Consider the following 16,509-nt stretch of genomic DNA (forward strand, 5'->3'; position numbering starts at 1 on the left):
TGATCGATCGATCTAGTTCTGACGAAATCGATAACAGAGACGTCTTTCATAGATACAATTATCGGAGAAATCTGCCTACTTTATTTTCTTACATGAACGTATCTGTGTATAATTCTAGTTGCTTGAACATTTAAATAGTAATGCATATGAGTATAATAAGATACAAATACTATCGTGTTTCAGGGGCTCGTGTTATTAACCCATTTATGCCTAGTGGACTCTCCCATCCTTCTAAATTGGATCAATTTATTTCCAAAATTAGGGTTGTCTAGTATATTGTTTTCTATATTTAGAATATTTCTTACAGAAATTCCTTTGAGCAAACAGCGAAGACCCTGATGAGACGCCGCATCATGCGGCGTCTCATCTGGGTCTACGTTGTTTGCCAAGGCCTTTTATTCTAGACGCTAGGCATAAATGGGTTAACCGTTGTACAACCAATCTAGTGTGTTGCACTTAAAGATGTCTACATGTTCAGAAAAAACTTTTGTGAAAAAACTTATTGGAAAATGCCAATAAATATAGTATTTTTCATTTTTTCGCATTTCTTTTATTATCTTAGCATAGATATAGCCATGTCTATTGTGTTGTCACTTGTAGATTCAGTCCTTACTAACATGTGTGGAAAGATCTTTGCTACCACGTGCTCCTGAAGAAGGGGTTAGCGCACAATACAGGGGACGTCTCGTTCTTGAGTCGAACTAAGGGCGTGCGTAGGTGTACAGTTGACAGTGTAATATGTTATTTGATATACACTGTATATCTAATTTTTTTAATACCCTAAGATATACGACGTTCCAATGGTCAATTTTCGGGAGAAGGGAACATGAGAGGTCGCGGTGGTGTAGTGGATGAGGTTTCCGCCTAGCGATCGGGAGTTCGTGGGTTCGCTCCCTACTCGGGGAGCGTTCTCATTATCTCCTCCAATGATGCACAAAAGGGCGCTTGGCAGCATACATAGATAGATAGATAGATAGATAGATAGATGCCCCCGGAAGCAAGGCTCTCACAGAGTTATGCAACTGCCATCGTCAGGGAACGTTTACTCAAAATAGGTACGGCCACGCCCCTGATACAAATATGTATTCATTCTCAGTGTAATGCACATTGACAGTTAGTTATTTACTGTGACCTATCAAGTGTATTCCCAGATATGAGAGACAACACGTTCCGCTTGTATGGTATTTTTCGTTTAGAAGGATGTCTCTTCTTAGCAAAAATCGGAATTTGGCGGAGAGCGTCGTCCTTTACTAACGCTCGATTGATCATTGTCGGCTCAGGTACTACTTACATGTACCCCGGGTACGAAGTTTGTAAGGTCCTTCCGTGTCTTAGGCTACATAATATGTGGACCCGAAGTAGATACCAGCACTCTTACCAAATTAATGTACAAGACTAACAAAAGATGGTACCTTCTTTGAATCAGATACATATCACAGCGTTGTAGTTTGTACTGCAAGCTTTTTTCTTTGGTTACGAAAGTGTACACAACTGCGCGAATAAAGGGAGGCAACATGAAATGTCGTCAGGGTCGTGCACATGAATTATCGTTAAACAAATGGAAGCAATCGGATGCACAACATTTAAGTTATTATATGATGTAAACAAATGTCATTACGCCACGCAATCCAACAAAGTGTACTTACCGGTAGTGTGTAACTAAAACGCAATAAAAATAGATGCGTGAGTGCTTTTCCTTTGGATCTTAATGATGTTACTCCTTTACAAGCACATAACCTTATTGTAAACGCACATCAGTGCCGGTATTCTTTTTATTATTCCATATCAGTAAGCTTCTTACAATCCCATTGCATCGGTAAACGTCTTTAATCCCATATCAGTATATCTTCCATAATTCAATATCAGTGTACTACGTCTAATCACATATCAGTATACTTAAAATAGTATCATATATCAGTACAATTTAATAATCCCGTATCATGAGTGCTCCTTTTATAATCACATATCAGTTTACTGTTCATAATTACATGTTATTATACTTCTCTTATCCCATATCAGTATATCTTTCATAACCCGATATCAGTATGCTACTTATAATAACATATCAGTATACTTTCGATAGCTTTGACATTCAATTGCCAGCAAAGAAACGCTTCGCAATTGTACACGCTTGGATATTCGTACCGGTATCCTATAAGATTATTGTTATTAAAATGTAAAGTTAGTGTTCCATTAAAAGAACAAACATTCTATTTGTGAAAATCCAGTCATATCACAGATCCTAAGACAAATTTATAGTGCGAGACATAACGTGCTCAGAACATATATATATATGAGATATGAGCAAAATATTTGTAAATTTAAGAAAGTGTCAAAAATTGAGAAAAACAACATATTGAATTAAATTAAATATTTGAGTTGGTTTTCTGCGAATATACTTCTACTCAACGTGTACCATAAGATAATCGCATTTGTCATACCATGTTTAACACATTTATGCTTAGTGGACTCTCCCATCCTTTTAAATTGGATCAATTTATTTCCAAAATTAGGGATGTCTAGAATATTTATTTCTATATTTAAAATATTTCTTACAAAAATTCCTATAAGCAAACAGCGCAGACCCAGATCATGCAGCGTCTCATCTGGGTATACGCTGTGTGCCAATGCCTTTTTGAAGACGCTTGGCATAAATGGGTTAATAATTAGGGCTTTCGTGCATTGTTGTGCTTTGTATGCAGCACCTATATAGCAGTTACTTCTCTTTGGTTCAACGTCTTGTGTGATAGACGAGTTGGTAAGCAAGGTCATTAAGGGCATTACATCCCTAGTGGGCGGCTTTGCGGTCTAGAGGTTCACACAAGAGTCGCCAGTACTCAGGGGTCGGATACCCTGCTCAATCCACTTAACTCACCTATTACACTCAACCTGCTTAGTCTTCCATGGAAGACATTACACCTTGAATTAGTGTACTCACGATAAATTGCGTTGGCCACTCGATAAATTCAACACGTAGATTATAAGATCATTGTTTATATATAACAAAACACATACTGTTGTCACTGATAGAAATGGCATACACCAAGGAAAACACTTTATCAGGCATAATTTCTGTATACATTGTTAGAACCATTGTTTGCAATTAAAAAGCATGTATGTATACACTATATGCTTAAAAATGAATAAAAAAGTTATTAAAAAAATCAACACAAACGCACACACGCACAACCCACTTTGGTCTTGGCGCCATTTTGTAGCCACGGATACGATATAATAAATATATAAAGATCGTAATGTGTGTCCACAGGAGGGTAGGGGTGAAAATAAAGCATACACGGACCGATAGAAGGCAATTATAAAATTTGCACTGAACACCATTTGTAATAAATAATATTTGTATTGAGTCGCGACAGATCAGTATTTACAGGGACATGCTATCTCTTAGCATCATGCTATTCTGTGCGGGCACTTCTAATGATATGCATTCGTCTTCAATTTAGTGTTTTACTAAATGCACATAATTGGTTTATAATCTGTTTTTATACTGAGAGCTGGTATGTATTGCGTTTACACCTGCAACCGCTGTGCTGATGCGAAAAAACAACATATTGTATTACATATTGAGATAAACGATAACCATGTTGTTAATTTTTAGTGATTCCGACAACAACATGGTCATAAACATTTCATTATAAACATTACGAAAATAGTGATATTCAATCATTCTTAAAATAATATTCCTTTCATTAAAATGCGATTAAGTGCACTAGGTTCATGTGTAACTCTGTTTTGTTTGTGTATTTATTTTTATACAAAAAAATGCATGAGGTAAAAGTATTGTCCCTTTAAACTTAAATATTAGTGGCGTCGGCAAATTTATATGATTTGCAAATAACAATTTATATATTATGGTAGCACCATTAGTTCGCGAATATGTCCATTGGAACATGCATGAAAAGATCAACACTAATTTATTTCATAACTTATGTTTGTTCAACTATTTAAAACTACCCATGTTAGCAGATTTGCCGTTAGTCTGTTTATGTTAAACGTTTATAAATTGTATTCGGCTCATCTATTTTAAAATCGTTTCAACATAATACGTATAGAAGGAACAAATTACCAAAATAAATATTTACTAATTGAAATGGACCCATGTTCGTGTTTTTATAATGTATTTAGGAATGTTTTGTGGCCATTCACTCCGTGATATTGTAGTCACCCTCGGAGACTACTTAGATTAACAAAAGTACACTTTATGCATTCCGGTCTCCACTCTTATCAGAAAACTATTCTACAGAAGCTAAATATGTAATATACATACACGATTGTGGGTCAGTAAGCAGTTATTTCATATAGCCATGAGGTAGAACACATGATGCATATAGAAACACTTACCGGTATATCGGAAACAACATATGGTTCAAAATACCCATAGTTGTTTCTCCAACTCTACGAATGAGTCTTCCGTTTAACACACAAGCTAATACCGAATCCGTTCGTTCAGTTTTGTATAACATATAAGCATTGAGATTTGGTTAAAGCCTCGGTCCCATATAAGCCCGGATGGATACGACAGTCCCGGATCGAACCGAATCCCCACCCCCGGATCAAGATCCGGAGAGATCCGTTGCCTTTGTGGATTTTTTAGCGTAAACGGTCTTCCAAAGACCATCATCCCGATGACAACACGGCATCCACACGGACCAACCCGGCAGCAACATGCAATCAACACGGCGCCCACACGGACTGTCAGACACAGTGACGGCAGAGCTGCGGATCTACACGGCAGAGATGCGGATAAACACGGACCAACTCGACATTCGCACGGACCATCCCGGACCTAAACGACAACGATGCGGACAAACACTGCAGTGATGGAGACCAAACACGATCTTCGCCAGGATCTTCAATAACTTGTATAAAAGCAGGTTGATTTTCGGTGATCCCATAATTCTGCAATCAGATCTGGAAAGTGTAACTTTTTACACAAGCTAAAACTTCAAAAAGCCACCTTAAATTAAACGCCTTGGATTTTTTTCAATTCCCAAACAATCGAAAAAGCAGCACCCGCTTCAAATGAAGATCAGCAACAACAAAGATCAGCAACAACAAAGATCAACAACAACAAAGATCAGCAACAACAAAGATCAGCAACAACAAAGATCAGCAACAACAAAGATCAGCAACAACAAAGATCAGCAACAACAAAGATCAGCAACAACAAAGATCAGCAACAACAAAGATCAGCAACAACAAAGATCAGCAAGCTCGAGGTCCAAATCAAGACTCACAGAAACTGGCGCCAAAAGGAAAAGAAGAAGTCTCTCGTCCTTTCGGAGGAGGAGGTTATCATGGCCAATTGAATCAAGGAAACCCCAACGTCGTCCACGGCTATGAGGATTATGGAGTGGTGTTAGTTAAAGTACAAGGTGCTACCACACCGAGAACATTGTACCGCGAATTTCTCTCGTCCAAGGCTCTCACAGAGTTATGCAACTGCCATCGATTGCCAAAATTCTTGGTGATGCTCGTGCACTCATCTGGCGTACCATAACACGGCAGTGTTCCCTCAGAAAAGTCTACAAGTATCGCATCGCAGGCTTGACGGATTACCTCAGAGATGTTATTGAATGCTACCCGAAAGCCATTCATCAGAGAGTGGCAACTGTCTCAGATGTTAGGTACCGCAGTATTTTTGCCAACGTAATCCCAGCTGTCAGACGCTTCCTTTAGTTTTAAACGTGATTCTCTGCTCAATGCATTTCAGGTTTTCTTGGTGTATCTGAAAACCCTCGCGCATGCTATTTAATAAGCCTGCTGCGTCTTCTTGCACCAGTTCGTCCATCAGCCCCGCGTTTTGGCCCAGGCCTGGTCTTCTGGCGAGCCATTTTCTGACCCAGATGGTTTTCCTTTTCGTTCTATTCGCTGGTGTTTACATATCTTTATCGAGACTTTTCTATTTCTCTGTGTCGATTGGCTTTTTCCCATGATGATGATGATGATGATGGTGGTAGTGGTGGTGATGATGATGATACTGATGAGAATAATGATGATGATGAGGAGGAGGAATAGAACTTAACGTTATACCACTGTGAAGTAGAAAATGACTCATATGTCGAAAACATGCTTACAAAAATTAACATTAGACAAACAATAATTAATGAACAATATACAGCAATATTATAATACTTTATTCCATAAGTGCATTTTATACTTAATTCGACACATACAAACATTGTGTGTGTATCCTCTGGTACCATTTTCAAAATATGGTTTCCTTGGTAACAGAATTTGAATGGAAATTTATTTATTAAATAAGATTGTAATGTTGTGTCATTATTTTATTTACCATACGAAAATTAAAATAGCATATGCAAATTTTATTTATTTCTTTTAAATATTCATATTTCAGGTGTAACTTCTGAAGATATATACGTACGAGTATAGCATCGATAATAATTCATTAAAAAATACATTGACAATAATACTACAAAAAATACGTGGACAGTAAATGCACAAACATACCGTGCTCACTTAAGGTGTTTGACTTCACTTTTCAACATATTTGAAGTAAGTACACTATTTACATTGCAAATTAAGTTAAGCATAATACACATTTTATACAACACAAAATAAACACGTAACACCATTTTGTATGAATATCAAATGAAAATGTATGTTGGTTGCCATGGAAACTAATTAATAAAAGGACCATAAAACACAAGTTTAGTCTTTGGTTGTTTATGAATTAAGTAATTTTTTGTTTTACAAATACAAAACGTACATTGTATGTTCATAATTACATGTATGCACATGAAAATTCAATTCCAATCTTATTGACTTACACACTTTGTAGTTAATTTTGACCAATAAAAATATCAAATAATTGCAAAAGCAACAATTTTCACGAAATAAAAATAATTATGTTGCAAGTGGTTCAGAATTGTGTACAAAATTAATGAACTCATTTACGTGGCAAACACTACATGCCAATGCATTCCATGCAATGACAATATGTACAAATTCGTGGCCCAAATTGTTATCAAGAACACCGCCAAAATATTAAACATTGAACTTATTTACAACTTATCATTATGTCGTTCACGTCACATTGTCAAATATTTTGTGAAATATATATTTTTAAGTTGATAACAGATGATAACATTACTACAAATAACGAAGCCTTAAAGAACCATGTTTTCATTATGGGTAGTTGCATTATTTGCTAAATTGTAAGCACATTTATGCATATTTGTAACACAAAACCTCTGTCAAAAAATAATTCATAGTATTTCAAGTAAATTTGCTTAAACAATTTTCTTACAAATACATACCTGAACAAAAGATAAGTGATCTAAAAAGTTGTCCATTTACACACTATTACCAATGAAGAAGAAAATATATACATTCATACAATGGAGCTCAATTGGCAAGTATGTATCGTTTAAAGCGAGATTATACGATTTTGTGAGATATTTATGAATTTCTATAAAATGTGTAAGAAACTTATTGTACATATATTTCAATAAAAATTAAAATAAAAGTTAAGAAGAACATGTGTCGAAAAATGCGAGATAAGCCAGATATTTAATTCTGAAATCGAAAATGTCTGTACAGTCGAATTCGCCAGCATGTATATCATGCATGTACGGTGTGAATCTAAATTAAGTTTAACGGTTCATTTGAAATTCCTGCAACGATTAATATTCATACGACACACGAACACTAACTCTGATCCTAATAAAACGACGAATGCTTCAGTTATTGTAGGAAAATATGTACGAAATATCTTCGTCCCAATCGGCTCGGGGCGCTTATTTGTATTTGCTGCATTTTATGAAATTCGTCTTAAATGTATAATTTTTCTTGCCTATTTTTGTGTAATTGTAACATATTTTATCAATATATTACAATTATACACATATGAAAAATCGTATAATCTCGCTTTAATGCTAAAATAATGATCATTCTTCCACATGGAAATTACACAGGCTATTCAGGGACGACACTTTCCGCTTTTATGATATTTTTCATAAAAGAAAAGTCTCTTCTTTGCAAAAATCCCAGTTAATGTGGAAAATTGCCGTCCCTGATAAGTCTGCACGGGCTAATCTGGGACGACACTTTACGCACATGCATTATACCCCCTTTTCACGGAGTGAGGCTAATATGGCTCGATTGGTCATTGTCGACTCGGGTATTGCTTACATGTACCCCGGGTACTCTTCAGTATATTTACATGAACCCCGGGTACGATAAATATACTCAAACGTACCCGGTGGATATTTGACTGTACCCGAATTGTATTCCCGCCCAAAATCCGATTTCGTAAAACGCGCTACCGATTACCGTAAAACGATATTGTTTATCTAAAAACAAACTTCTCTTTTATCATAACTGCATCAAAATGTTTTTTTGAGTATGAGTTCCGATTATATAGAGGCCATTTAACAGAATATTGACATAAATATGAACATAATTAATTTTACAAAAGCCGAAACGACCGATTTAGCGCTAAAATTCCCGGGTACGATTAAGTATATTTACCGTTGCCGGGGTACATGTAAGTATACTTAAGATTACCCGGGGTATATGTAAGTTGTACCCGAGTCGACAATGATCAATCGAGCGCTAATATGTATGCTAGGAAAAACTTTGTCTAATGTTACTAATGTATCCATTGGTCACGGGAATGCCTAGCATGATGCCTTTTTAGTTTAATCAGTATGTGGACAAATCATAGCAGCGCCACATTATTTTGAACTCCAGAATTATCTTGTTTCAACATAACAGACAGCTGTCATAAACGTCCAGTGTAAACGTATCGGTATTAATTGATTTCACGGCTATTTCAAATATAAAAATAATGTCTGATGCCAGGAACATAAGAGAGTTGGTGTATTTCTGAAGACAACAGACGGAAGGGGTTTAGGTAGACAGCTGCAGACAAATGGTTTTAACCCGACTTATGTGGAAATTACAACCAACACAGCGTTTCTTATGGTAGCTTTAAACTATTTACAACAGTACATCGCGTACAAACTTCACATATGTGTTATTTACTGAATGAGTTGTTTAACTATTGAAAAGCACTCGATCGGCTATGTAAACATCCATGATAGAGCTAATGCGAAGTAATTTTACCCTAAGGGAGCAAACTGTAAGAATACTATCCTATGAAAGGTTAACGTTCAGGGACTACCGGTATACATCCAATGTATGTTTTAATAGATAATTAAGTTGCATTTAATATATAAGTAATATGTAGATAAACAATACCCCGGCACGCATACTTAGACTTTGGGGTAAAAAAAAACATTTGGTTTTTTTTACAGTTAATTTGCCCAATGCCCGATGTACATTTCCCCACCAAGGAATACGTAAATATCAAACATGCCAAATATACAACATGACGTCTTAGTTCTGGTGCCGATTTTTTAAAAATCCCACGGTATACAATATTAAAATATCCGAGAAAAGGCGTATCTACGGGTACGTAAGTTCGGTTTTATAACAGGCGTATCTACGGGTAAATAAGTTATGTTTTATAACAAAATACTGTGTCATTCACAAAATCTTGCAGGGCTTCATAAGTTTTACAAATTAAGTATTGGGAGAGAATTTCACGATTTTCGATAGCTATATTACCGAATGAAAACATGCCATAGTAAAATGCTATCTCTTGCACGACGGTTACATTACATTCGTGTATGTGAGAAAAATATAACACGGCGCTGTATTTTTAGTATTTTTTAATATAAGGGTGTGGTACTACAATTACGATAACTCACTAACACTTTTTACTCATCAGCTAAAACAATGTTGGTTTTTTCTCTGATATTTTACTTGGATGTTTCCAATTATTATAGATTTATTTCCACTTGCCCACCATCAACACATTAATGCTAAAGAGAAACAATGTGGCATTGTTAAAACTTTATTGACGTGAGAGGTGGAAGATGAAATTCCCCATTATATCATATCGGTATTAAATTTCTTCTCACAATGTTACATAACAACAAATCAATGTGTTTTCTTTGAGTTTTTACTTTTGTTTTTATTATTTGAAGACAAAGGCTTAATACGCCGATACGTGGTATTACCAGGCTACAATAAATATATCCTCAACTAGTGTTTCATCTATTTATAGAGGTAAATTTGCCGACTTTCATAAAATCAAAGACTTATCAATATACATGTAATATGTATATTGATAAGTCTTTGATAAAATTGAAAGCTGGAAAAAAACAGTTTAAATACTCGTTTCCCTCTTTTTTTCAAAACAGAGCGTCAGTCATTGTGATGGAATGCCTTATCAAGCATATAGGATGAAACGTCTATGGGCGAACCATCTTTTGTACGAAACTTCCCGGAGCCGTATTGATGGAGAAACAGTTGGCAGAGTATCGCGCTAGGAAGGAAAAAGAACGTCTGCGAGAAAACAAGACTGTTTTTGGTGGATGGTTTTCAAAGAAACAGGGCCCAGTCAATGTTGCCGTAGAAAGACATCAAGTTGACACAACAGAGGTGACGTATTTTGGCCAACGATCGAAACTATATATTTTTCGGACGTCCTGTCTATTCGGATTATTGTTTAGAATGAACGCAAATCATGCCATGTAAGCTTTTTTAGCCACGATACGGATATTCTGACCAGAAATAGACATGTATTAGTTTAATTTCTGTTTATGATGGATGCTTAGTAGAGTATTTTGTTATGCGTTTTAATGAACTCTTTTTTTGTTGCTTTTTTGTACATTCATATTTTCACTTTTCCTTTTTGAAATGTGACTGTTATATTTGTAAATTTCATTTGAATGCATCATCACGACCCTCTTAATAAATGCATTAAATAAATTAAGGGAACATTTAAAAATACACATGATTGATGTGTAAATATGAAGTGAAATGGTTTTTTTCTTTATATAATAAACAAGCGCTAACATTTTCTTATTTAAATCAGCGATTATTTCAACAAATTACTGGATAGATTTAGCTCATGGTAATAATGTATATTATGTACATAAATCTATGTTTCTCATCTGTCCGGCCCTCCGGTTTGATTGCTGATGTCCATTTTTTTTTTAAATAAACATTGTCTTAATAAATATAATAATAATCTTTTGGTCAGGTTGGCATTTAAATATTTAACCATTTCTTTTAAAAATAAGCAACTATAAGTTAACACATTTGTTAAAGTTACTAATAAAGTCCAAGACACAAATGTAATTAATAATAATTATGTATGATGTCATTTAAATATTCATAACAGAAGTCCTGTGAACAGTGGCAATCATGCCAATGATTTTCATAATAATCATTTTCACGTTTTGGTAACTTGACAAACTTGAAAAAATTGTTTCAGATTTGCAAATTTGTTCATAGAAGTTCTGATATTCGCGAGGAAACAATATTATCAGCATATTTTGTGACACAACAAGGATTGCATAATTAAAGTATAAAATACACCACGCATTATACGAGCACGGATGGCCAAGTGGTTTAATTGTTAGACTTTTACTCCAAGGGTCAGTGGTTCAAGCACAGTTGAGAATTACTTGTTTTCTTTTTATAATTGTATCCGTGTTTTTTACTTGAGCTTTTTAATTCCAATGTTTACATTTATCAATGCCAAGCATTTAATCACAAACTATTAAATGCTAATTTTTATGCTCCCCCAAAAAAACTTTTGGGGGGGAGCATATAGTCGCCGCTTCGTCTGTCAGTGTGTCCTTCCGTCTGTGCACAATTTTTGTCTGGACTATTTCTCAGCAACAAATGACCGGAATTCAATGAAACTTTATGGGAAGCTTTACTACCAAGAGGAGATAAGCATATTATCAGCGGGTTCTGGTCACATGATTTTTCACAGAGTTATGGCCCTTTGAAGTTTTCCATTAACTGTACATATAGTGCAATTCTTGTCCCCCCAACTACTAGACGTTTCCTTTTATCTGAATGTATATGACAAAAAAACTTTATGGAGCATCACCCCTCTCCGATGGTTTTTTGTTTTTATGTCCCCCACTATAGTAGTGGGGGACATATTGTTTTTGCCCTGTCTGTTGGTCTGTCTGTCTGTTTGCGCCAACTTTAACATTTTGCAATAACTTTTGCTATATTGAAGATAGCAACTTCATATTTGGCATGCATGTGTATCTCATGAAGCTGCACATTTTGAGTGGTGAAAGGTCAAGGTCAAGGTCATCCTTCAAGGTCAGAGGTCAAATATATGTGGCCAAAATCGCTTATTTTATGAATACTTTTGCAATATTGAAGATAGCAACTTGATATTTGGCATGCATGTGTATCTCATGGAGCTGCACATTTTGAGTGGTGAAAAGTCAAGGTCAAGGTCATCCTTCAAGGTCAGAGGTCAATTATATGTGGCCCAAATCGCTTATTTTATGAATACTTTTGCAATATTGAAGATAGCAACTTGATATTTGGCATGCATGTGCATCTCATGGAGCTGCTCATTTTGAGTGGTGAAAGGTCAAGGTCAAGGTCATCCTTCAAGGTCAGAGGTAAAATATATGTGGCCCAAATCGCTTATTTTATGAATACTTTTGCAATATTGAAGATAGCAACTTGATATTTGGCATGCATGTGTATCTCAAGGAGCTGCACATTTTGAGTGGTGAAAGGTCAAGGTCAAGGTCATCCTTCACAAGGTCAAGGTCATCCTACAATGTCAAACATCATATAGGGGGACATTGTGTTTCACAAACGCATCTTGTTTTAGTTACCCCATGCCCAGTTTCAGAAGGGGAATATAAGATCATTTTTAACAGCCAATTTCTACATTTCTCAGGTGATTGATTTGAAACTACCTTTGAATATGTTATCAAATGAAGTTTAGATTTTTGAGAACATATTTACTGTCCAAGGGATCCTCACATTCCTGAGTTATTTACCCTTCCCCTCAAATTGGATTTATTCCTAGGTTGTAAGGCAAAAAGAAAATGTATGGTGTTTCTTTTTCTCTTTTCAGGAAGGTACTACTCTACTTATTAAACCAGGGACAAACTGTGTAGAGCCGCAAGTACCAGTAGGAAAGCCAGAGAGCTCGCAGTATTCAGCTGTTGAATCTATCCCTGAACCTGCTGACATCAATAATTGGAAGAAATACACAAGCATTACACTTAAAGTCCTGCTCTGGGGTCTCCTTTGGAAGTACTTCATATCAATAGGCTTTGGGGCAGTTTATTTCATAATCTCTTGCTCATTTCTGATGTATATCAACACCAGCACTGGTCCAAGGTTAGGAAACCGGTTAAGTGCTTACTCGGTATTCAATCCAAACCAAGAGCGAATTGACGGAACATTTACAGCTGAGCAGTTTGAAAGTGAACTTAGACACGGGTCCCATGCAGTGAAATAAACAGAATCTCCAATTTTAGTTCCTTATCGTAAATATTTAATACTATATTCAATTTATTAGTTCACACACATCTGTGTAGCAGTACTTAATATTCCATTTATTGGTTGGATTTTTTAAATTCTTTTTTTACAGCTGAATATAAGATCTGTTAAAAATGAATCTGTGTATGTTTTCCACACACTATTTGTTTTCGATATTGTTATATATGATTGTGATGTCAGGCATGTTGACAGTGCTTGCAAAAAATGGCAAAGACAAAAAGAATGAGATACAAGTACCTAAAGAAGTGGTTGTTGTGGGTGGAGGAATGGCAGGCATGGCTGCAGCTAGGAGACTTGTGAAGTCTAAAACTGTCAATGTACATGTTTATGAGGCCAGAAAGGATCGTTATGGCGGTCGAATCTGGACCAATCGTGATCTTGCACGTGGCGTGAGAGGTGTTGATGTAGACATCGGAGGAATGTTCTTGAATAATAAAGCTAAAAACAACCCGCTGGTAAAGCTTGCTGAAGAATTTGAATTAGAAACTAGGAACGCTGGTTCACTTCAAGTAAGAATTTTCGATGGCAAAGACAGAAAGATGTACTCTGGTGTTAACGCTACAGATCTGTACAGAGAAGCATTCCAAATTATCATAAAAGCTATGCAGAATGTGCATTATAAATCCGACATTTCCATGAGTCGATTAGCCTCAGAAGCTATACAGATGGCTTACGAACAATCAGACGAGGCAAAAACTGCTCCTTTGTTTCCTAGGGAAATTCTTGAGCCACTTATTAGGTCGTTTCCAACAGTGATGCTGCAGAATTTTTCATCCAAATTCTATGATATTCAAACAGACTTTGGCTGGGATACAATCATTGTTGATGGCATTGGAGCCCTTTTGGACCGCATAGTGAGCGGAAGTTCTGGCTTGGAGCCTCCACTTAAGGTACAACTCAACAAAGTCCTGAGAAACATTCAAGTAGATGATAAAAGAAAGAAAGTGATTATAAGAACAACAGACAAGAAGCAAGTGCTGGCAGATGCAGTGGTTATAGCTTTACCATTAGGAGTTCTGAAGTCGGATGCACTATGGTTTGAACCTCGTCTTCCAGAAAAGCTTACCAAAGCTTTAGATGAGATTGGAATTGGTTATTCAGGGAAGATAATCGTAGGATTTGATGAAGCATTCTGGCCTCAAGAAGTTGGAACATTCACAGCTTGCTCAGACACTGCTAAAAATGGTTTCCTACAGACTTGGTTTAATGCATACAGACTTAGTGGTAACCCGTATCTTCACGGCAATATCTTAGGTGACGAAGCCAAGGTTTGGGAAACCAAACCAGAAACTGAGCTCAAAGCTGCTGTGTTAAAAGTCTTAGGAGAAATGTTTGGTGAGGACATAGTGAATGCACGAAAGGTAACTTCATTTGTGGTCTCCGAATGGTCCACGGATGAATTTGTCCAAGGCTCCGTATCCTATGCAAAAGTTGGAAACACAAGAGACATTTGGCAAACACTTCAAGAGCCTGTGTGTCCATATATATATTTTGCTGGGGCATATACAGAGTCGATTGGTCACGTGGATTCACTACATGGTGCATACAATTCTGGTATCAGAGCTGCAGAACAGATTCTAGACAATTTCTGCACAAAACAAGCAAAGTCCAAGTCCAAAAAGCAGCCTGCTAAGAAGCCAAATGTTATTAAACATAATGTCACAATGAGAAAAGATGAACTTTAAACAATAATAATTGGAAACAATATTTGCAATGTTACTTGAATAGTTGTGTATTTACATGTTGGTGCGAAGATTTTTGACATGTATAGGTACATGTTTCATTAAGTTAAGGAATTCCAATTATGACAGTATCTTTTTTGATGCAAGCAAATTGCAATTTTCTCATTTGGAATTTAAACAAATAATCTGAAATTTCAGTATTTTGACTTTAGTCTTTGTACCATCTCAATTTTCCAAGCAAGTTTTTTATGCCCCCGGATCAAATGATCGGGGGTATATTGTTTTTGGCCTGTCTGTCTGTCTGTCATTGTATGTGTCTGTCTGTCATTGTTTGTGTCACAAACCTAACCTTGGTCATAACTTTTGCAATATTGAAGATAGCATCTTGATATTTGGCATGCATGTGTATCTCATGGAGCTGCATATTTTGAGTGGTGAACGGTCAAGGATTCTTTAAGGTGAAAGGTCAATAATATTAAAAAAAATCAAAGCGGTGCAGTAGGGGGCATTGCGTTTCTGACAAACACATATCTTGTTTAGAAAATATATTTACTGAAAGTCATTTAGGTGTGTAAAAATTTTATTATGTATTTCTATGCAGCACTCTTATTATTGAAATGACAGTATTTTGCTTGATTTATGTTGCCTTACATTATTGCATTAAAACATGGACGCCATTTACATGGAAATCTAATCTGCGAAACATTTATTTGTTACTAGACATTTTTAACATTTTCAGCCACTAGCATCTATACAGATTAGTAAAGATTAATTTCTTGTTTATATCGTTGAGATATTTAGAAGTTTCAGTTTCAAGTTTATTATGCCCCCTTCGAAGGGGGCATGTTTTGCACATGTTAAATGGTTTTTGGATGAAACTTCATAGGTACATTGATCATGACTAGCAGATGACCCCTATTGATTTTCAGGTCACTAGGTCAAAGGTCAAGGTCACAGTGACTTGAAACAATAAAATGGCTTCCGGATAATTACTCACAAATGCGTAGGGTTCGGATCAGGAAAGTTCACGGGGACATTGGTCAGGACTCTAGGTCCAAGTTGAAGGTCACAGTGACCTGAAGCCACTACAACTGACAGCCCATTTGGGGGGCATGCGTGTTTTACAAACAGCCCTTGTTTCATTTGTGTGTGAAATAAACATTTTTTTTGTTTCTAACCAAATGCATTAACAACTTTATACATTTTCGAATATACAGATACCCTCTTTAATGTTAGTTTACTAAAAAAATTGTTTTTAAAATCTATAAATTGAAGGCATTTAATGACAAAATCTCTGACCAAGTCTCTTAAATCTCGAACATGATTTTCGTGAAAATAATAGAGTACCAATATCTTAAATCTTTGGGAAACCATGCTGATTTTTGTTGGTTTCTAATTATTGTTTCTTTCTTTTTTAATGAATAAAAAGTAACATCTA

The 16,509-nt window shown here is 35.9% G+C and overlaps 2 protein-coding genes across 2 annotated transcripts; both read left to right on the forward strand.

The window, feature by feature from the left end:
* Positions 1-10,300: 10,300 nt before the first annotated feature.
* Positions 10,301-13,360, forward strand: LOC127874565 (SAYSvFN domain-containing protein 1-like). The gene is made up of 2 exons (XM_052418957.1): positions 10,301-10,491; positions 12,959-13,360. The coding sequence occupies exons 1-2, from the start codon at positions 10,348-10,350 to the stop codon at positions 13,346-13,348; spliced, it is 534 nt and encodes a 177-aa protein (XP_052274917.1). The 5' UTR covers positions 10,301-10,347; the 3' UTR covers positions 13,349-13,360.
* A 142-nt stretch (positions 13,361-13,502) lies between these two features.
* LOC127874557 (uncharacterized) lies at positions 13,503-16,509 on the forward strand. Its single transcript, XM_052418938.1, has one exon. It carries the CDS (start codon positions 13,503-13,505, stop codon positions 15,072-15,074), a length of 1,572 nt encoding a protein of 523 aa, XP_052274898.1. The 3' UTR covers positions 15,075-16,509.

This window comes from Dreissena polymorpha, chromosome 3 (assembly GCF_020536995.1).
Source record: "Dreissena polymorpha isolate Duluth1 chromosome 3, UMN_Dpol_1.0, whole genome shotgun sequence".
Classification (NCBI taxonomy): domain Eukaryota; kingdom Metazoa; phylum Mollusca; class Bivalvia; order Myida; family Dreissenidae; genus Dreissena; species Dreissena polymorpha.